This window comes from Bubalus bubalis, chromosome 20 (assembly GCF_019923935.1).
Source record: "Bubalus bubalis isolate 160015118507 breed Murrah chromosome 20, NDDB_SH_1, whole genome shotgun sequence".
In the NCBI taxonomy this organism is placed as follows: domain Eukaryota; kingdom Metazoa; phylum Chordata; class Mammalia; order Artiodactyla; family Bovidae; genus Bubalus; species Bubalus bubalis.
In genome coordinates, this window is record NC_059176.1 from 38,207,338 (window position 1) to 38,227,745 (window position 20,408).

At 38.5% G+C, this 20,408-nt stretch overlaps 1 protein-coding gene across 3 annotated transcripts; it reads right to left on the reverse strand.

The window, feature by feature from the left end:
* Window positions 1-433: 433 nt before the first annotated feature.
* On the reverse strand, window positions 434-18,779 carry RCN2 (reticulocalbin 2). 3 transcript variants are annotated; one of them, XM_006080709.4, is made up of 7 exons: window positions 18,436-18,779; window positions 17,938-18,043; window positions 14,755-14,951; window positions 6,740-6,841; window positions 3,310-3,406; window positions 1,793-1,935; window positions 434-1,282 (listed from the first exon to the last, which is right to left on the reverse strand). In XM_006080709.4, the coding sequence occupies exons 1-7, from the start codon at window positions 18,577-18,579 to the stop codon at window positions 1,130-1,132; spliced, it is 942 nt and encodes a 313-aa protein (XP_006080771.1). In that variant the 5' UTR covers window positions 18,580-18,779; the 3' UTR covers window positions 434-1,129. The 3 variants fall into 3 exon arrangements, with proteins under 3 accessions (XP_006080771.1, XP_006080770.1, XP_044789329.1); XM_006080708.4 differs by having other exon boundaries at window positions 6,740-6,853; XM_044933394.2 differs by lacking the exon at window positions 6,740-6,841.
* Between the last annotated feature and the right edge of the window lie 1,629 nt (window positions 18,780-20,408).

Genomic DNA, 20,408 nt, shown 5'->3' on the forward strand with positions numbered 1-20,408 from the left:
TCTCACCTTCTCACTTTTCTTACTCCCCACCAAGGTAACAAGCTAACTTCCTGAATAAGGTTAAAACTGACTACATAGGTATGAACAAATGCTTATCAAGTGTGATTTTAATTTCAGTATGACTGATCTCAGGCTGTACTGGTAATTTCAACCCGTGCAATCCTTACGATTGTTTCCAGCCGAAAGAGTGAGACCACATTTGCTATACTAGCAACTGAAATGTGTCAGGTGTACATTCAATTACAATATGATTCTTTTATCAAAAAAAAAAAACAAAATAAGAATATGCAGCAAGAATATAATTTAACAAAGTTTTGAGAACATTCACTTCTCAAATACAGGAATGAATGAGGTGAGGTAATGTATAATACAACAAAACTTTTGCTGAATTCAAGGTTTACCTGAAAGATCAAATAAAAATCAAACAAACATATAAAAAGATAGGACATTTCATTTTTAATCAGTCAAAAAAAAGAAACAGAAAAGAGTTCTGGACAAAGTCAAATTCCACACACCGTAATGCTATAGTTACACATTAAATATAATTACTATCTATACATATGCAAAAATATAAAGTTCTATTTCATACAATAAAACCCATTATAGAAACCATTTTAAAATTAAGCAGAACTTCTCAACATTAATATGTGAGGTATAAGTCCTTCTAAGGTTCCTTTAAAGGTTTTAAAACAAAATGCTAAATCTAAAAACAATGTCCTTCTGTCAGTTCCCAAGTTAAACCTACTTAAAACAAAAAATTGATAGCTTAGTCACATACTACTTAAATAATATTGTTCAGGCATCTCTGAAATCCTGTTTTTTTTTTTTTCAAGTATGGAAACAGAACTCAAATATTTCACAATACAGTACTAAACAGATGGACTCTTTAGGAAAGACTTTTTTGTCATATGGCACAACATTGTTTCATTTCTTCAATGCATTTGGAAATAAATATCAGGCTTTTGTTTTACTTTTCTCCTAAAAGGCCAAAACTATAATGTACATTAAGATAATTTTGACTCTGGTAAGACTTAAGAGTGTAAAATATAACATCAACATTTTATCACAAAAGTAAAGCTGGTAACAAACTATAAAAGGAGCCCGTGCTCTACTCAGATACACCCGGGGATCAAAGCTCGTCATGATAAAAGTATTCATCATGAAGCTGTCTGCCGTAATCTGTGGCTTCACTTGTAAGAAACAAGTCCTGGTTCTCCAGAATCTCTTCTTCGGAGAGCTTTCGGTCACTATTCAAATCCATTTCATCAATTAGATGACGAGCCTTTAAAATAAAACAAAAACGTGTCAAGCGTAATAAGTATTTTTCAGCAAGATGTTCACATTTTAATGGGATCTGATTTGTCAAAATCATTCAGGTATACCAAGTACTCATTATTGTCTAAGTACCTAAAAGTATTAACTATCATGACTGGGTCTGTCTACAGCATTTCTCATTACCTCCTTTCTTAATTTCTGCTGGGTTCTGTCTCCTCCCAACTCAAATCCAATTCAGGATATCGCAAAGACAAGGAAAATTAGTATAACCCATTTTGAGCCCCAGAGGTAAATACAAACTTTGATTATTCTATTGTACTATTGAATTCATATATAATACCATCTTAACTTCCTTGTCTCTTTGACAGTCTAAAACAGATCATAGATTTAAATCAAGAAATAGCACTGCATTGATCCTAAATAACTCCACTACTTCCTTCTTTGGCTTAAGATTCTGAATTTCCTTTACTACAATAGCACAAATTTGGGGATGAGAGAATCATTCTGTACTACTTACCTCTTCCTGGGCAATGCCCTGGTTATTGGGTACAACCCAGGACAACAGTTCTTGCGGATCAAGTCTGCCATCAGCATCTCTGTCATAATCATTCATGAATCTATCTTTCTCAACAAGTATCCACTCTGGATCTTCACTTGCGGCTGTTAATATATCAATATTAAAAAAGAACATAAACATGCATACACAAGAATATCACACATATCCCATAAGAAGTCTGGTATAGCCCCAGATAGAGGAAATGAATTTAAAGCTTACCACATAAAGGAGGCCCAAAGAAACAAAGCACTTAACTGAAAAGGGCTGAAATACGCGCAAACTCTGTAGTAATTTTCAAAAGTGATACTCAGAGTTTTAAAATTGTTGCACAGCGGGAGGGAGGGAGATGAGAAGGAGGTTCAAAAGGGAGGGGACATATGTAAAACTGCTGCACAGGGACCTCCCTGGCAGACCAGGGCTTGGGCCTCTGTGCTCCCACTGCAGGCACCGCGGGTTCAATGCCCTGGGGGCGGATCTAGGATCCCACATGCTGTGTGATGTGGCCAAAAAGAAAAAACATCAGCTGTATTATAAAACTGTTCTGGGATAAAACTCAACTGAAAAAGTGAAAAAAACAAACAAACAAACATGAAAGTCTATGTAGCATGCGTCGAGCCTGGCGGTGGGAGGGGGGTTCAGGAGGGGGAGCACGTGCACACCCGTGGCGGATTCATGTTGATGTGTGGCAAAAGCAATACAATATTGTAAAGTAACTAGCCTCCAATTAAAATAAATAAATTTATATTAAAAAATACATAAACAAACAGATGGAGATTAAAAAAAAGTCTATGTAGAAATCTCATGGAGAAAAAAAATTTTTTTAAGTGTTACATATTATCACAAACTAGTAATTTTACTAACTGCTGCTACTTGTTCTGATATTGTTTGCCCAAGTCTGAACTGGGAAATGGTTTTATGAACATCATGTGACTAAATCTTCCTGTGTGTTCTCACAATGTGTGTTCTTACAAAGTAATGCCATAGGTAATTTTAAAGTGACATTCACAGTAAGTGACGCTAAGCAAAAATTCTGAAAAGACAGCTGCTTATATGAAAAGCTGCATATAAAACCTCCTTAAATTTTAAACAGTAAGCCATTTTCCACAGTCTTAGTCTAGTATTTATAGGATTTTACTTATTTTCTTCTTCTAAGATCTACATGCAAAGGTACAGGAGTCTGTTTAAAAATATCAACCTTTACTTCCTCAGCCATCTGAATTGATAATTACATTGTATTTGTTTGAAATGGAAGAAAAAAGCTTGGCTCTATATGTGGAACTAAAAGTGGGCAAAACAGCATTCTCAGATAAGCTTTAAGTCCCTTTGTTTCACTAGTATTTTATTGAACTGAACAAGGTGGTATCAGGCCCAGTTCTTCTTTCATTTTCCTCTGTCAAACAGAGCTCTCAATGAGCAAGACTGTCTTTCAATTTCTTCCTTTCTACCCCCTTCCTTCCACACATCCCCAGCCTACTTACTCGGGTCCCGCCTGTAGTCACCAAGAAATTCTTCCAAACTAACAAATCCATCACCATTTTTGTCATGTTCTTCTAAAGCCTCTTGAATGACAAATTCCTATTGCATGTATGTTCACCAAAAAGAAAAAAAAAATCTGTCACAAAAGTTTCAATTCCATCACCATCTGAATCAACCCTACTATAGAATTAATTATTGAATTATTTCTACTATAATTCATTAATCCTACTATAGAAATAATTAACCTAATTATTCTTTAGGAATAATTATTTTGTCTATACTTGCCACACAATCTTTCTAAACACTGGAATTTAGAAGCAGGAATAAAACCCCAAATATTAATAGCTTAGAATTTAACATCCTTAAGCTTCTATTATTGAGCACTCTACCTCACCCTCCTGAATAACCTTGGCAATAAACTCACATTTCTATTTTCTGCACATTACCTCCTTCTGAAGAATGATATATCTTATATTACCTTTGTCTTCTTTAATTTCACTTTCCTGTCAATCCATTAACAAGCCAAAAGAACCCTCATCTCAGATGTCTCTGCATAGAACTGTTGCCTGAAATGGGTCAGTACCCTATAAAACTTCAACTTCCTTGCTTCCTCTTCCATTCATCTACCCTCATCCACCCTAGACTGCCCCCAAATCGGTTCCTGACTCTTTCTAAGGCTCCTTACTAACTAATCCCTTCTGACCCAAAGATCACACCCTTTCTAGTTATGCTTTCCCAAGACGGCCTGCTCCACTGCTTCCCTTACTACACTCCTGTGTCCCCTTGGACCCTTTTCTTATTACGCCCGTCCTCATGCTATACGTCAGACCCACATCACTTTCTCCTTTATTCCAGAATCAGAGGAAGATACAAAAATAGAAACCTAATCCTTATAAATTTATTTTTTGCCACTTCTGTGGGCTCTCACTGCAGCTTGGAAGTCTATCTCTGCCTCAGCTTACCTAACACTCTATGGCTGTTTTTTGACATCTCTATTTTCTCTAAGCCTTACCCCAATTCTCTCCAGCATGCTCTTGGCAAAGACTTCCTGTTTTTCTAAGCATGGGAGAGGTCTTCTGAAATCCTTCCTTGTTTCCCAGCACTGCATCTTCACCTTTAACCACCTCTATTTTGATGCCTGTTCCTTTCATCCTTCTCTTTGATCTCAGCAGTTAAAGCTCTGCCCCTCTTCTCTAGGATGAAGCCCTCAACTGTCTTCCTAGATCCCATACTTCCCCACTTCCTGAGAGCTTTCTTTTACTCTTAACTCCAGCTTCTCCAACCCTTTCCAGTAGCTCCTTCTTCTATGCCTTTAAAAACAGCCAAGTTCCCATGACTCTGCTGCACTTTTTAACCGCCATCCTGGTCTTTCTTTTCCTCTCAGAGGTTACATCTACTCTTCTCATTTCCTCATTACCTGCTGCTGCCTGAATACTTTTTCAGCCTGGATTCCAGAACCATAACTACAGTGAAACATATTCTCAAAACTCTCTTATTGTAGTCAAATCCAGGGGCTTTATCTACATCTGCATGAAACAACACTTAAGTAGAAGTTGTTGGTTTTTGGGTTTTTTTTAAATCAAATATAACAGATTTTCGATACAGAAACCAGGGGATGTTAACCTGGAGACCCAAAGATTAGTTTTGGAGAGAAGATCTGAGAATCTCTTGAAATTATAACCCAGTATTTTATGTGTATGAACATGGACATGTTCAGGACTTTTCTGGGGCAGGGTATACAGCTTGCATCATATTTTTTTTAAAGGAGTCTGTGATCCAATAAAAGAATCACTGATCAAACGGATTATTCCTGCATTCAAGTAATCCTCTTGGGAAACAACAGACTTATTTCAAGAATGCTGCCTTGGTTAAAATAATTTTTAAAATTATGTGAATGAAAATATTTTTAAATTCCAACTTTTAATTCAAAGTAGAATCACTTAGTTGATCTTATATTCTGCCCTTTCCTATCCTATATACTCTTAAAGGGGAAACAAGGAAAAAAAGATCCAGGAAGACAATTAAGGTAAACAGAAATTAATGAAGCTGCTCTGAATGAGACACCGTCTTATGATCACCCATCTTGTGTGCTGCCATCAACTCCAACCCAGCACAAAGACCATCCTCTCCCATCCCGACATATCCCATTCTGCGATGGTACTGCTTTTGTATCATTGTTACTCAAGCTTCCAACCTCAGAGTCATTTCTGATTCTTGCCCTCTTCCCCTCCCATGCTACATCAGTCAATATTCCTGTCTATGCTTTCTTCAAAATGTTGGTCACTCATCAATTCATTCCATTGCCACTTTATATTCCAGGGCCATACACATAATGCCTAAATTATTTCATTGCTATCACTGGTCATTTCCCTCCTCAGTCTTCAACTGTTTCTTATTCCCCAGATAATCAAGATCCAACATTCTCCGCCTACCATGCTAGGGCTCAATTAGCTTATCTCCACTTAATTCTGGCACTTAAACAAACTGTGCCCAGCAATGTTCTCAAACTAGGTCATGTACTTTGTGGAAAGTAAGAAATCCAAAGCCTCACAATGGCAAGAGAAATGGCACTGATGGTGGTGTCTTGCCACCGAGCTCGAGAGAAAATATATCTGCAGTCCTGCTATCAAGGCAGGGACATCCAACCATGACCCATTAAGCACAAAGCCACATCTTCCCTCCCTGAAATGTCCAGGGAACCAAGCCACACAGCTGGGGGCTGATGCCAGGCAACAGACCTCAATGTAAACGTTTAGTCTGTTTTTTAAAAGCCATTTCTTATGTTAAAGTTTACTCTCCAATATGATAGTTTCTGCTCCCAAGAAGTTTACCGAGTCATAGCAGGGACTTAATCACTGTTGAATTATACCCTGAGTTCAACAAAATTTTGAAGAGCTGGTACTTCTTTTAAGTACTAAAGGGATGAGAGGACTCATTATGCCTAAAGTTGCAAAAACATTATTAGTCATTAGCAGTTGCATCCCCCCACCTCATCCCACCCCCATACCCTATGAAAAGGGATCTAAATGTGATAGTGTTCCCAGACCAAAAGTTTTCACAAGTAACCTTGTAAACTAAACAGGAAGTTCTAGTGTTACTGATATTGAAACACCTGAGAAAAGTCTGAAAGCTACAAAACGACAAGGAAGGCGCTGAAGATAACCCAGTTATGAAAGAGAAACTAGCCAGGCAAAGACGGATACACATACACACTTCAGAGATTGAAGAAAACCTCATTCCTAACCTTCTCCCGCCCTGTACACACCCCCACTCCACCAGCAAACCTCCGTCTTCCCACCCCTTTTCTGAAGCAAGGAAAAGTTGAGATCATCTCCTAAAATTCTGTTTTGTATATAATTTATTTTCATTACTATGTAAAAGTTTTAAAGTTTTGGCTATTCAATAGTTATCTTGAAATTTTTTCTTCCTTACCGTCATATAATCAACTTCTTCAGGATGCTCAAAAGCAATAAACTCTTCAAGGTTCAAGCCAGGGCCTGAATCCTGGTTAGCTTTTTCAAATCGCTTCTTGTCCTTTAAATGAAGCTTTGAAAATTAAATATTGAACATTTAAAGGTTTTCTCATTCATCCCATAATGTCATTAAAAATACTTTGAAAAATGCAAGCTATGTGAACTCTAAAGTACATTTATATCCATGATCACATTTAATCTTCACATCATCCCTTTGATGGTAAGTTGGGCAAATAACAAGCATTTACTAGAAGCAGTACAGCGACATAGGGAGACTCAGATCTGAATTCCAGCAATGCCACTTATTAACTTGTTACTTACGGCAAACTGCTTAACCTCTTTGGGCTCCTCAACTATACAATTGGGATAATTTGACACCAAAAACAACAGAAGCAAAAATAAACAAGTGGGACTACATCAAACTAAAAGGCTTCTGCACAGCCAAAGAAATCATCAAGAAAATGAAAGCTACTGAATGGGAGAAAATATTTGCAAATCATCTATCTGATAAGGGGTTAATATCCAAAATATATAGAGAACTCGTACAACTCAATAGAAAAACAAACAGTCCAACTAAAAAAATGGGCAGGTCTGAATAGACATTTTCCGAATACATACAGATGGCCAACAGGCACGTGAAAAGATGCTCAGCATCATAAATCATCAGGGAAATGCAAATCAAAACCACAGTGAGGCACACCTGACACCTGGATGCTATACAAGACAATCCAGCAATTCCACTTCTGGGTATTTGTCTAAAGAAAATGAAAATACTAACTCAAAAAGACATACAAGCCTCTATGTTCACTGCAGCATTATTTACAATAGCCAACACATGGGAACAACCTATATCCACTGATGGATAAACAGATAAAGAAATTATATAATATAGTCCACTATATATATATATAAGAATATTACTCAGCCATAAAGAATAAAATCTTGTCATTTAAGACAACATGGGTATATACCTCAAGGGCATTACGCTTTGTGAAATAAGTCAGAGAAAGACAAATACTGTATGACCTTGCATATGTAGAATCTAAAAACAAACAAACAAAAAGTTCACAAAAAAAACTGAAAAACAAAAACAAAAAACCAAGTTCACAGATAGAGAGAACAGACAGGTGGCTGCCAGAAGTGGCTGGTAGGGAAGTGAGAGAAATCAGTGAACTGTTTTTTGTTTTAGTTTAAATAAACTGAACAATTCATAATAAGAAAAAATCTCTATTAAGCAACTGGGATGAGAATTCCTATCAAGCAATTAGAAAACATATTAGGTATTCAATGTTACATGTTACTATTATTGGTAGAAAAACTGAGATTAAAATGATTCATTGAAAGGGATGTCAGGAAAACAGCTAAAATATATTGAACTTGGATCCCTCCTGTTCTTTCTACAATACTACACACTACCTTCTTTAACAACCGCAGCAACTTTTTGAATGCCCCCAAAGCAATGACTTTAGACTATGTATTAGTTCTTAGTGTGCCTATTTCTGTTTCTGGTCTTCAAAATGACTTTTCAAAAACACTGTAACAGGTTTCAAATAGTCCTCTTATGAGAATACTTTTGGTAAATATTTGGAAGTCTACTCTTTGTAGGCTGTTTACAGTGCTAATTCTGTATGTCCAGATAAACACATCAAAAGCTGAAAAGCCCCTATCTTGGAATTGAGCTAAAGAATCATACCATTTTCTACTTTATCATGCCCATCTTCCTTTTCTTTCCCCTCAAGTACACTCTGGTAGGAAACCAAGCAGTAGCGACTATTAGGGGAAAAGAGACTTTTAATCAATTTTCTCAAAGGTAATTCTGTAATTAAGAGTACTGGAAGCCAATAGTGGCATATTGCTAATCCTGCATACATTTTATTTTGAGAAATTTCTAGGAATAATTTTCCTTTTTATAAACTGATGTGTATTAAACCACACATTTTTTTAAAAAGCACAATTTCAAATATTTTAGAAGCTTTTAATTTATGTGTTTCACTGTTGAAAAGAAATGCTCTTCTCAATTTTCTAGAATACTAGAGGTTAGGTAGCACTCGTTTACTGAAACAGTAGTTCTTTTACGATGACTGATTTACAGTGGAGAGGCTCACTTCTTTCCCCAAGGAATTTGTCTTTTAAATACCCAGATTCCACTAGCCAGTTATATTCACCCAATCATGGCAGAGAAAAAAAAATGTTTCCAAATAGCTGCTTTTAACTTAATGTTTCATAATTTTAAATAACTAGACTAAATAATGTACATGTTATGTTCAGGTTTAACATGGGGAAAAGTAGAAGAACAAGAATTTGAGGTACTTAGCTGAGTCAATCAAGTTTTTTGAATAAATCACGATTCAAAATACTAAAGTGCTTAGATTTCCTTATGAAAGAACCCTTCAATCTGGAGCAAAATGGTCCATGTTTCAGCAGAGGGAGCTGAATTTGGCCAAATTTGCCTATGGAAAGAAAGGATCTCTTTCAATAGCTGAGATTTCTTAAAAAAAAAAAAAAAAAAGTACTTTTCTCATTTACATTTCTCAGGTTTTTAAAAAATAATGTGATTTTTAAAAGTCTTATTCATGGTCATTTAAAGAACACAATTTATTAGAGACTCATATTAAAGAAGCTAATACACCAAAAGACTTTTTCCAAAGGGGCAAATTTCTAAAAGACGACCACAAAGGACTGTCAGTTTCATAAAACCTCAACACTTTTTTTTTTTCTGTATAAAACCCTTGTGTTCTAGTGCATAGAAAGTACTAGGCACAGTAGTAAAAAGATAGAAACTACTATAGCCATTTATTTTTACATTGTAACAGAAACTTGTGAAGAACAAAACTGCCATCTTTTGGTAGACTAAAGATTTTACATGAGGAAACCTATAACCTGTGATAACAGAACAAAAGTCTAGGTCTTAAGATTCTGATTAGCCACATGCATGATTATATCTTACACAAATAAATCCTGCTTACACATGCACATTCGCAGCTGGCTTTAGAAGTTATAGGAATTGTATTATACAGAGTGAAGTAAGCCAGAAAGAAAAAGACCAATACAGTATACTAACGCATATATATGGAATTTAGAAAGATGGTAACAATAACCCTGTGTACGAGACAGCAAAAGAGACACTGATGTATAGAACAGTCTTATGGACTCTGTGGGAGAGGGAGAGGGTGGGAAGATGTGGGAGAATGGCATTGAAACACGTAAAATATCATGTATGAGACGAGTTGCCAGTCCAGGTTCGATGCACGATACTGGATGCTTGGGGCTAGTGCACTGGGACGACCCAGAGGGATGGTATGGGGAGGGAGGAGGGAGGAGGGTTCAGGATGGGGAACACATGTATACCTGTGGCAGATTCATTATGATATTTGGCATAACTAATACAATTTTGTAAAGTTTAAAAATAAAATAAAATGAAAAAAAAAAAAGAAGTTATAGGAATTGAGCTTTTGCCAGGTAGGTCCTCAAATTTTAATTATCCTGCTTAAAAGTGCTGACTATACTTGTTCATCAGGTCATAAGGAAATACTTTTTTTCCGGCATCTCACAGCCTGTGAGTCATTATTCCAGGTTATCTCTATTCTCTATATGAAAACATTAGAAGTAATATATAATTCAGCTATCAAATTGATTTTTGTTTTTTAATAGGCTTCCATACAGAAACATTTTATTTGGACATCCAATTACTTTTTATGATTATTTTATGGTACAATGTTTAGGCTGTAACTTTGATCAAGATCGATACATTCTTCCTTTTATTTTTTATTTTGCAGAATCATGCAGTTGTGTCTGGGTTCATTTTTACACCCCACATCCACTTTTAGTGGGTTATATATGTAAATATATATATATATATATAATTCTAACAAAGTATTATAAATAGAATTTCATGTAGAGACATATTCCTATGTTGTTGAAGAATAAGCAACAGGACCAATAGGACTCCCAATGAGAAGTGTTCATTTCAGGGACCCATTAATTCCTGTAGGCTATTTGGTCCATCTAATTCATTCTTTAAAAGTACAGTCTTATAATCAACATGTCCGGAGTACCTGGGTGGGAAACACAGCATTAAAATCAGACATCTTTAAAAAAAACCAAACTCCTCATCAACAGTTTATGTAACAAGTCACATACTTCTTCGAAGTGAAAATTTTCTTCTCGATACCATCATGTATTATTACATTCCACCCTACTCCACTCTCCAAAGAATATAGATTTTAAAAAACTACACAATTTCCCTACTTTTTGATGGGATAGTAATTAAATCTTTTGAGTGAAAAACAAACAAACACACACAGAATTTACTTCTGGTAAGATTTTAAAATACTGTATTTAACGTTTGTATTATTCCCTGGCAAAGAAGTCATAATGTCACACCATAGTTTGGTTTTAAGAAAAAATCTTGGAATGTGAACGATGCTTTTAAGATGAGTTAATTCCTATAGTAAAGGAGAATAACTAGCAGACAAATTCTAGATCTCATTATCATCACCTGTTTTCTTTTTAGCACTAAGTAGTGAAAAGACTGATTTACACTCTTTTTAGTCTGCTGTTAAGATGAAGACCCAAATAAGGAGAAAAAGAGGATACTTTCCCCCTATATATTAAATCTTATCTACTCTAAAGCTGATAGTTAACAAATGCTTAAACAACTTCCAAAAGCTGATTGTATGTAAGTATTAGAGATAAATATGTGACTCACATGTTTTCTTCAACAATTTTCTTTCAAATTAACATAGAAGGATTTACCAGTTCAACTGCTACTATTTATTACTATTTCTCCATACTGTTTTCACCCCCATTTTTAGATATGAGGACACTGAGGCACAGGAGGGTTAATTGAACCCAAGGCACACCACTGTCACGGGGTGCTGCGTGCATGCTCAGTCCTGTCTGATGCTTTGCGACCCTTTGGACTGCAGCCTGCCAGTCCGTCTCCTCCAGGGGATCTTCCCAACCCAGGGACTGAACTCGCATTTCCTCCAGCTCCTGGATTGCAAGTGGATTCTTTAGCTGCCGAGCCACTGGGGAAGCCCTTGCTGAATGTAAAGCCAGGTTGGCTGGCCCCAGAGCTGGAGTCCTTACCCTCCACACTGGTGGTACCGGCACAGCATATGCATAATCATGTCAACCACAAATTGGCACTTGCCATGGGTGCCTGCCATCTACCTCTACAATAATTAAATCATGTGCTGCTGCAGCTGCTGGGCTCCAGCACCCTCTGAAGGAGCTCAAGATGGACAGCAGAAGCCAGGCACTCTGCGTTCTGGGAAAACTGGCAGGACAGGTCTTCAGATAGTTAGATATTCTCAGGAGATAATTTTATGAGCCCAATTCTTATATCTCCTCATCTCTAGAAAAGCACTAAAATCTTTCATGGTTGACAACTGTTTCTCATGACTAGCAGAAGCTTCATAAGACCAGCAGAAACTTTCTAAAAAAATTAATGTGCTTGACTGTATGTACTCCCTTTACCCAAATCACATATATACTGTCCTTTCCTCCCCCCCCTGCCTCTTTGGAGCAGTTTCTCAGAGCTATCTGAGGCGCTGTCTCCCAGGCTGCAGTCCTCATATTGCCTCAAATAAAACTTAACACACAACTCTCAAGTTGTGCATTTTTTTAGTCGACAATCCTTAGCAGAGAAACAACCAATTTCGAGTTAGTAATGACCTACAGAGTTCAAGTGGTTCTTAAATAAATAGCATATACAATGCTACAATATGGCCACAGTAAAAACTAAATTGTAGATGCTAATAGAGGAAGCTCAAAAGTTTTCAAAGCACCCTTGACTAATATTTTGGGACATGACCTTTGCAAACAGTTGTTTGAGTTTATTTTTTCCACATACAAAAACCTCTTTTTAAAAAAAAGTCTTTAAAACTACCTCTGAAATACAAAGTATTCACAATATCAATTTTTAAGGCTTATAGTAATTTGTCTTAAAGAGTTCCTACTAATTACTAAGTAAAGTCTTTTAAAAAGTTCCTATTAATTCCTAAATATGTCTTCCTCAATTCTGCTTAAGAAGTATTTCAACAAATTAAACCATGAGACACAACACAACTCACAGTGATACTGAATCTTTAAAAATAAGTTATTTTAAATGGTGCAGCCACTATGGAAGACAGTGTTGCAGTTCCTCAGAAATTTAAAAACAGAATTACTATATATGAACTAACAATTCCACTTCTGGATGTACCCACAAAAGAATTAAAGGTAGGATCTCAAAGAGGTATTTGTACATCCATGTTCACAGCAACATTACTCACAATAGCCAAAAAGATGAAGCAACTCAACTCACCATTGATTGATGGATGGATAACAAAATGTGATATATACATATAATGGAATATTATTGTCTTTAAAAGGAAATTTTGACACATACTATGACCTGGACAAATCTTGAGACTGCTAAGTGAAATAAGCTAATCACAAAAAATATACTGTATAATTCCACTTATATGAGGCACCTAGAATACAGTAAGTCTCATTCATATGAACCTTCAAGTTGCAAACTTTAAAAGATGTGAACGTGTGTTTTCATGTCCAATCACTTAAGCTAATTCACATGTCTGGTGTCCATTGTCACATGCATGCATCCTCTCCAAGTGCTTATGCTTCTGTGTACCTTACTGTACAGTATGTACAGAGTACGGGCTTTGAAGGTGGCATTAGAGGTAAAGAACCAGCCTGACAATGCAGAAGACATAAGAGACGCAGGTTCGATCCCTGGGTCGGAAGATGCCCTGAAGAAGGAAATGGCGACCTACTCCAGTATTCTTGCCTGGAAAATCCCATGGACAAAGGAGCCTGGCATTGCAAAGTCAAACATGACTGAAGCAACTCAGCATGCATGCAGGCACTGTATAAAATACAGTAGTACAGTCTCCTTATCTCAAGCCCAAGACGTCCAGAGGCAAGCATAAAAGCAGCAGTGATGTAGCTGGAACTACTGTACTTTTCAAGGTACTAAACTGTAAGATTAAAGTTGTTTTATTTTTTTGTATTTTTGTGTGTATTATTTGTGCAAAAAGTATTATAAACCTATTATAATACTGTATAGCTGATTTGTGTTTGTTGGGTACAGGCTAACTTTGTTGAACTTAGGAATGCACTTTTGGAATGGAACTCATTCATATGTTGGAGAATTACTGTAGTTGAATTCAGAGACACAAAGTAAAGCGGTGATTGCCAGGGGCCGGGGGAAGTGGAAACGGGGAGTTATTTGAGGCTTCCCTGGTGGCTCAGATGGTAGAGAATCTGCCTGCAATGCAGGGGACCTGGGTTTGATCCCTGGGTGGAAAAGATTCCCTGGAGAAGGGAATGGAAACCCACTCCAGTATTCTTGCCTGGAGAATTGCATGGACAAAGGAGGCTGGCAGCCTATAGTCCATGGCGTTGCAAAGAGTCAGACATGACTAAGTGACTAACACTTTAATGGGTTTAGAGTTTCAGTTTTGCAAGATGAAATAAATTCTGGAGATTGGTTGCCTAACAGTGTGAATATAATAAAAAAATATGGAACTGTACACTTAAAAATAGTAAAATGGTAAATTTTATGTGTATCTTACCACAATTTAAAAAATGTTTAGTTATTTTATATAAATACTTAAAATGGTACTTAAAAATGGGAATAGGCCTCTATAATCTTCTTAATAAATATGATACAAAACCAACCGTTCAATAACACAATAAAATAAAATATTATGAAACATATTCAAAATACACTAAAAAAGCAAACCAGGAAATGAGAACAAAGGATGCAGCTAAGAAAAAGATGCAGGGATAACTGAGGTAGTCCAAAATCTGGCTAGAAAGGAAACATCAAAATGACCACTGAGGTGGAACAGGTGATTGCCTAGAGAACAAGGCAATCCAGTCGATGACCTCAGGGTTCTTGTGCTCACTCATGCAGGAAACTGAACTGATATGATCAAAAGAAAAAGCTTGTGCACACATACTCACCTGCCTAAAAGACTCCTCTTCTGCATCATCGAGAGCAGTGTTCTCAACAAAGTCGATCACCCGATCATACATCTGAATGTTGTATTCATCCCATGACACACTACCATCACTGTTTTTATCATACTCAATAAACTGTTGTTTCGCTTCTTGCATAGCATAATGTTTAAAAGACATTTGAATCCATGAACTGAGTTCACCTATGAGAATTTCCCAGAACACAATGAATGTGACAGTAATTCTGATACTTAAGAGTAGTGAGGATTTCTAAACATTCTTTAAAAGAAAAAAAAAACAAAACTTTAGTGTTTATAAATATTTGAGTGAGAATTGGTTTAGCTGCGTTCATAGAAATAGGAGTAGGAGACAAGGAGAGCTGTTTGGAATCTAAGAATGTTGTATGTGATCAACCCAGAATGTAAGCCCTTTGAGTACGGAGAGTTTTGGTATATTTTGTTCACTGAGGTACTTCAAATGACTAGAAAGCACCGGGCTCAAGAAGTATTTATTAAATAAACTACCAATTGGCCAAGAAAGCACTTGACTTTTAAAACGTATTATCCAAAAAATTGCAGATAACTTTTGCTAATTGGGCTTTCCTGATAGCTCAGTTGGTAAAGAATCTGTCCCAATGCAGGAGACCCTGGTTTGATTCCTGGGTTGGGAAGATCTACTAGAGAATAGATAGGCTACCCACTCCAGTATTCTTGGGCTTCCCTTGTAGCTCAGCTGGTAAAGAATCCACCTGCAATGCAGGAGACCTGAGTTTGATCCCTGGGTTGGGAAGATCCCCTGGAGAGGGAAAAGGCTACTCACTCAAGTATTCTGGCTAGAGAGTTCCATGGACTGTATAGTCCATGGGATCACAAAGAGTTGGACACGACTGAGCAACTTTTACTTTGCTAATTATCACAGATCTCTCAGGAAGCACAAATATTTGAATAGCTACCCACTTAATACGTATTAGAAAAAAGTGTTCTTCATTTACAAAAGTAATATAAAGTTTAAAATACATTTTACATTGAGTTGAATCAAGACTATATTAAGGAAATAATAGATAAGTATGATCTAACTTCTGAAAAATGCACTCAAGTGACTGAAGTTTGAGAAACATTGTTACAGTATATTACCATTAACTATATCAAATCATCTGGAGGAAATTTTAACAAAGTTATGGGTAGCAATTATGATTTATGCGTGTCTTGTAATAGCTTTGTCTTAACTGGGTATCTGAAAACATGGAGGCAAAGTTTCTAAATCTCAAATGTCCACTTTCAAATCAACTTTTAAAAATCTATCTTAAAATACTTTAAAATATCTATAGAGGTATTTTGGAGAAGGAAATGGCAACCCACTCCAGTGTTCTTGCCTGGAGAATCCCAGGGACGGCGGAGTCTATGGGGTCACACAGAGTCGGACATGACTGAAGCGACTTAGCAGCAGCAGAGATATTTAGTATATGCATCATAGAAAAAAGGGGATGAGGGGAGAAAAATGTGCATATTTGTAAGAATAGCAAGAGTATCCATTTGGTTTAAAGATAATACACCATTTAGTTTAAAGAATGGTACTCCTCTGTTAGTTTGAGGGAAGTCAGGTGAATAGAGAAAAGTAAAGATACTTTTGTCTCTCCTGAAACTTTAAATTGGGATAGAATAATTATAGTAACCATGGAACAATTACTTTACACCAAATTCTCTACAGATGCTGTCTCTAATCTTCAAAACAAGGCAATTATAATCATTGCTTTACAGTTCAGGAAATTGATATTAGAAATTGAGGACTCATAACTGATAAGAAGCAGAGTCCAGATTCAAACCCCATGTTTGGCTTCAAAGCCCAAACTCTTTCCACTGAACTTTGCTGTCTCTCAAGAACCCGAGTCCAGTCATGGCCCTTAACGTGCAAATAAGCAAAACTTCCTGAAGAGTCCTCAAGTGGAATGATCATCCAGGCATAACAGGGTACAGAATGGAACAGAGGCCAGAAACAGGGCTTCACAATTCAGCTCTGCTGTTAGAGGTAAGTTTACCCTCTCAAGGTTTTGTTTTCTCATCTACTAAATTAAGATTTGGACTAAGTTCCTTTTAATTTTAATTTTTTAAAAGCTTACTGTTAAATACTGGAGCATATATAGGCCCTTACAGATAAATGCCACCAAGTTTTCCAAATCATCTTGTGCACTCTCTAATGTATCCAAAGATGGACCTATTCTTATTGGATAATTAGTCTAGAGGCTCTGTTGTTCACATAGAAGGAACAAAGCCTTAATATTGGTGACCACACCTGAGGGAACTTCATTGACAACACATCTTGAATTTACCAATCAGGTTGTAATTCTCTCTAGCAACTTCATTCTTCAGATGTTGGGCACCATTTAAATGAGAGTTATGGCAAAACAGTTCCTGAATTTTTGTTGAGGATCAATTTGGAAAAGTTGATAGGGTTCTTCAAATGAATGAAGCAATGGGGAGAGGCAGCTATTTATTTAGACTATTCTTTTAATAATCTGTGCATTTCGTTCCTGACTCTAGAACCTATCTAAGAGCACTCTTTTTTTTTTTTTTAACTGAAGGATATTAAAGACTGAATTAAGGGCAGGAGATATGGATTCTAATCCTGGTTTTGCCACTCATTTGAGCAAGGTACTTATGCCTCTGGGTTTCAATTTCTTCACCCCTACAAAAAGAGGTGGATATAATGATTATATGGTTCCTACCGAGTTATAATAATCTGTCATAAATACAATTTACACGCAACAGGTCCTTTCCTACTTGCTTATAAAAAGAAGCAAGTTCTTAAGATTCTAATGAAGCATTTATCAAAAGAGCAATAAACTTAATGCCTTAAGGCTTTAGTTTGTTTCTCCAAAAGGAATTACATTGTTGACATTGATAAAAAGTCATGTGAGGAGTCCGGCAATTGCTCTAGGTATGACCTGAACACCGTGTAAGGTCAATGATGCTTATGTATTACTGGAGAAAGCACTGAGCTTTACTTGGTATCCTATGTCTAAAGATTTGGAGGTATAAAACCTACTCACCATGTCCTTTTTCCCCTCTCACATATCATCTTTAATTGATTGCAACACTAGTCATCTACACTCAACAGACACCCTGCTTAAATGTTTGTATTTGTCTCCTACAAAGGGATGTCTCCATTGTTAGTTGTGTGGGACGTCCTTACTTTCGGTGAGAAAGCCATCTGAGTCCAAGTCAATTTTCTTTATGATTGACTTCAGTCTTTTGTGTTGCTCTTCGGGGGACAGTTTAACATATTCATCGACTTCTTCCTTTGGGAGGTAAGCGATATACAGAGGGGATCACGCATTACTATCAGGAGGGCAAAATGGTGGAGAAAAACAGAGCTATTAGAGACCTCCCTTGCGGAGGGCTTTTGGGGTGACCCATATCTGCTCTCCAAGGGCCCTCCCCCAGTGATCCCCTCAGTAACCCTGCCCCTTATAGGGAAAGTAGAAGGGATCCGGCTCTTGGGCCGCACTATTTTGACGCGCTTACAGATTCCGGGGTCCATCGGAGAGTGAGCGGCGCCCCGCCCGGCCCCCATTGTCAGGCTGCCCCGACCAGGCCTCGCCCGGCCGCCCCCTTTGTCCCGCGGGGACAAAGCCCGCGGCAGCCGCGCTGCGAGGCCCGGCCCTCCCAGCCCCCGGTCTGGCCGCCTCACCTGGCCGCCCAGCAGCGCCTCGCGGTCGTAGTCGGCGCGGTGCTCGCCCTGCCGGTAGTGCAGCTCCTCGGCTTCCCCGGCGCCGGCTGCCGCGGCGCACAGCAGCAGCAGCCCCAGCGTGGCGGGCCTCGGGCCCAGATGCATCGCGCCGGCCAGCCGCGGACACACAGAAAGGCGAGGAGGAAAGCAGGCGGGGCCCACGCCAGCGGCGGCGCTCGAATGAGCGCTGCAGAGAGGCGGCGCGGCGTACGTACGGAGAGGGGAACGGAATGCGGAGAGGTCCGTGGCCTCAGTTACTAGAGCGACGTAACGCGGAGGCCCGAGCCACAACTGCGATGGTGAAACTGGCCAGGCCGAGGCTTATATAGCCCCGGCGCGGGGGACGGGGAGGGGCGGGGCTCCAGGCCGCGCCGCTGATTGGGTTGCACGGCGCTGGGGGGCGAGCCGCGGCGATGTGGCGATCTGCCGCGGGCCCAGAGGTTCCCGGAGGCTGGCGGTCGCGGCCGGGAGGGGAGACCCCCGGGGGAGCCTTTCCTTGCGCCACGACACCCTCCAGAAGACACGCCCTCACTCCACCCTCGCCCTGTCTCTGTCAGTCAGCCTCATTCCTGCCCGAAGGTCCCTGTCTACTCCGTGTAACCGACCCTGCTTCCATCAATGAGAAAGGCTGCAGATTTGGATGAAAATAATACAGTACCTAGGAAAATCTCTGTATTTCCAAGTCTTTAATGTATCTCTACTTACTTATTTGACCAGAGCAGAACGAATGAACCTGGGTACTGAAGCCAGATGTTTTGTATCTGATGCTCAATTTCTCGATTTACAAGTTCTGTGACCTTCGCCAAGTTTGATGTTGTTTAGTCGATAAGTCGCTTCCTACTCTTTGCGACCCCATGGACTGTAGCCTGCCAGGCTCCTATGTCCATGGGATTTTTCCAGGCAAGAATACTGGAGTGGGTTGCCGTGCCCCTCTCCAAGGGGTCATCTGCACCCAGGGTCGGAACCCACGCCTCCTGCTTTGGCATGCGGATTCTTTACCACTGTCCCTAAGTGAAATGTATAATTCAGTAAATTATACATATGTATATTATGTATGTAATATTAAACAAATTATGTAAATTAAACAAATTATGTTTAAGACATAAATTATTCTTTAAGATTAGCATATACTTGGCCTACTTAATATTGCTCTGCAGGAGACCTGAGGCTCCTTCTCACAACCGAGTCCCAAACATTCCTTGCCACCTGCCTGGAGAGCTGGCACTCAGGATACTTACCATCCAGGCATTTAAGAAATATTGACACCTTTTGTATAGTTATAACTGGACATGGAACAACAGACTGGTTCCAAATAGAGAAAGGAGTTCGTCAAGGCTGTATATTGTCACCCTGCTTATTTAACTTATATGCAGAGTACATCAAGAGAAACGCTGGGCTGGATGAAGCACAAGCTGGAATCAAGATTGCAGGGAGAAATATCAATAACCTCGGATTTGCAGATGACACCACCCTTACGGCAGAAAGTGAAGAACTAAAGAGCCTCTTCATGAAAGTGAAAGAGGAGAGTGAAAAAGTTGGCTTAAAACTCAACATTCAGAAAACTAAGATTATGGCATTGGTCCCATCACTTCATGGCGAATAGATGGGGAAACAGTGGAAACACTGACAGACTTTATTTTTTGGGGCTCCAAATTCACTGCAGATGGTGACTGCAGCCATGAAATTAAAAGATGCTTGCTTCTTGGAAGAAAAGTTTTGACCAATCTAGACAGCATATTAAAAAACAGAGACATTACTTTGCCAACAAAGGTCCATCTAGTCAAAGCTATGGTTTTTCCTGTAGTCATGTATGGATGTGAGAGTTGGACTATTAAGAAAGCTGAGCATCTAACAATTGATGCTTTTGAACTGTGGTGTTGGAGAAGACTCTTGAGAGTCCCTTGGACTGCAAGGAGATCCAACCAGTCCATCCT

Coding starts and splice junctions, on each gene's coding strand:
- RCN2 (XM_006080708.4), bottom strand. CDS start 18,579: ATGCATCTGGGCCCGAGGCCCGCCACGCTGGGGCTGCTGCTGCTGTGC. Junction 14,952..17,937: donor AGATGGCTTTCTCACCGAAA/GTAAGGACGTCC, acceptor AAATTCTCATAG/GTGAACTCAGTTCATGGATT. Junction 3,407..6,739: donor AAGAAGTTGATTATATGACG/GTAAGGAAGAAA, acceptor TACATGCAATAG/GAATTTGTCATTCAAGAGGC.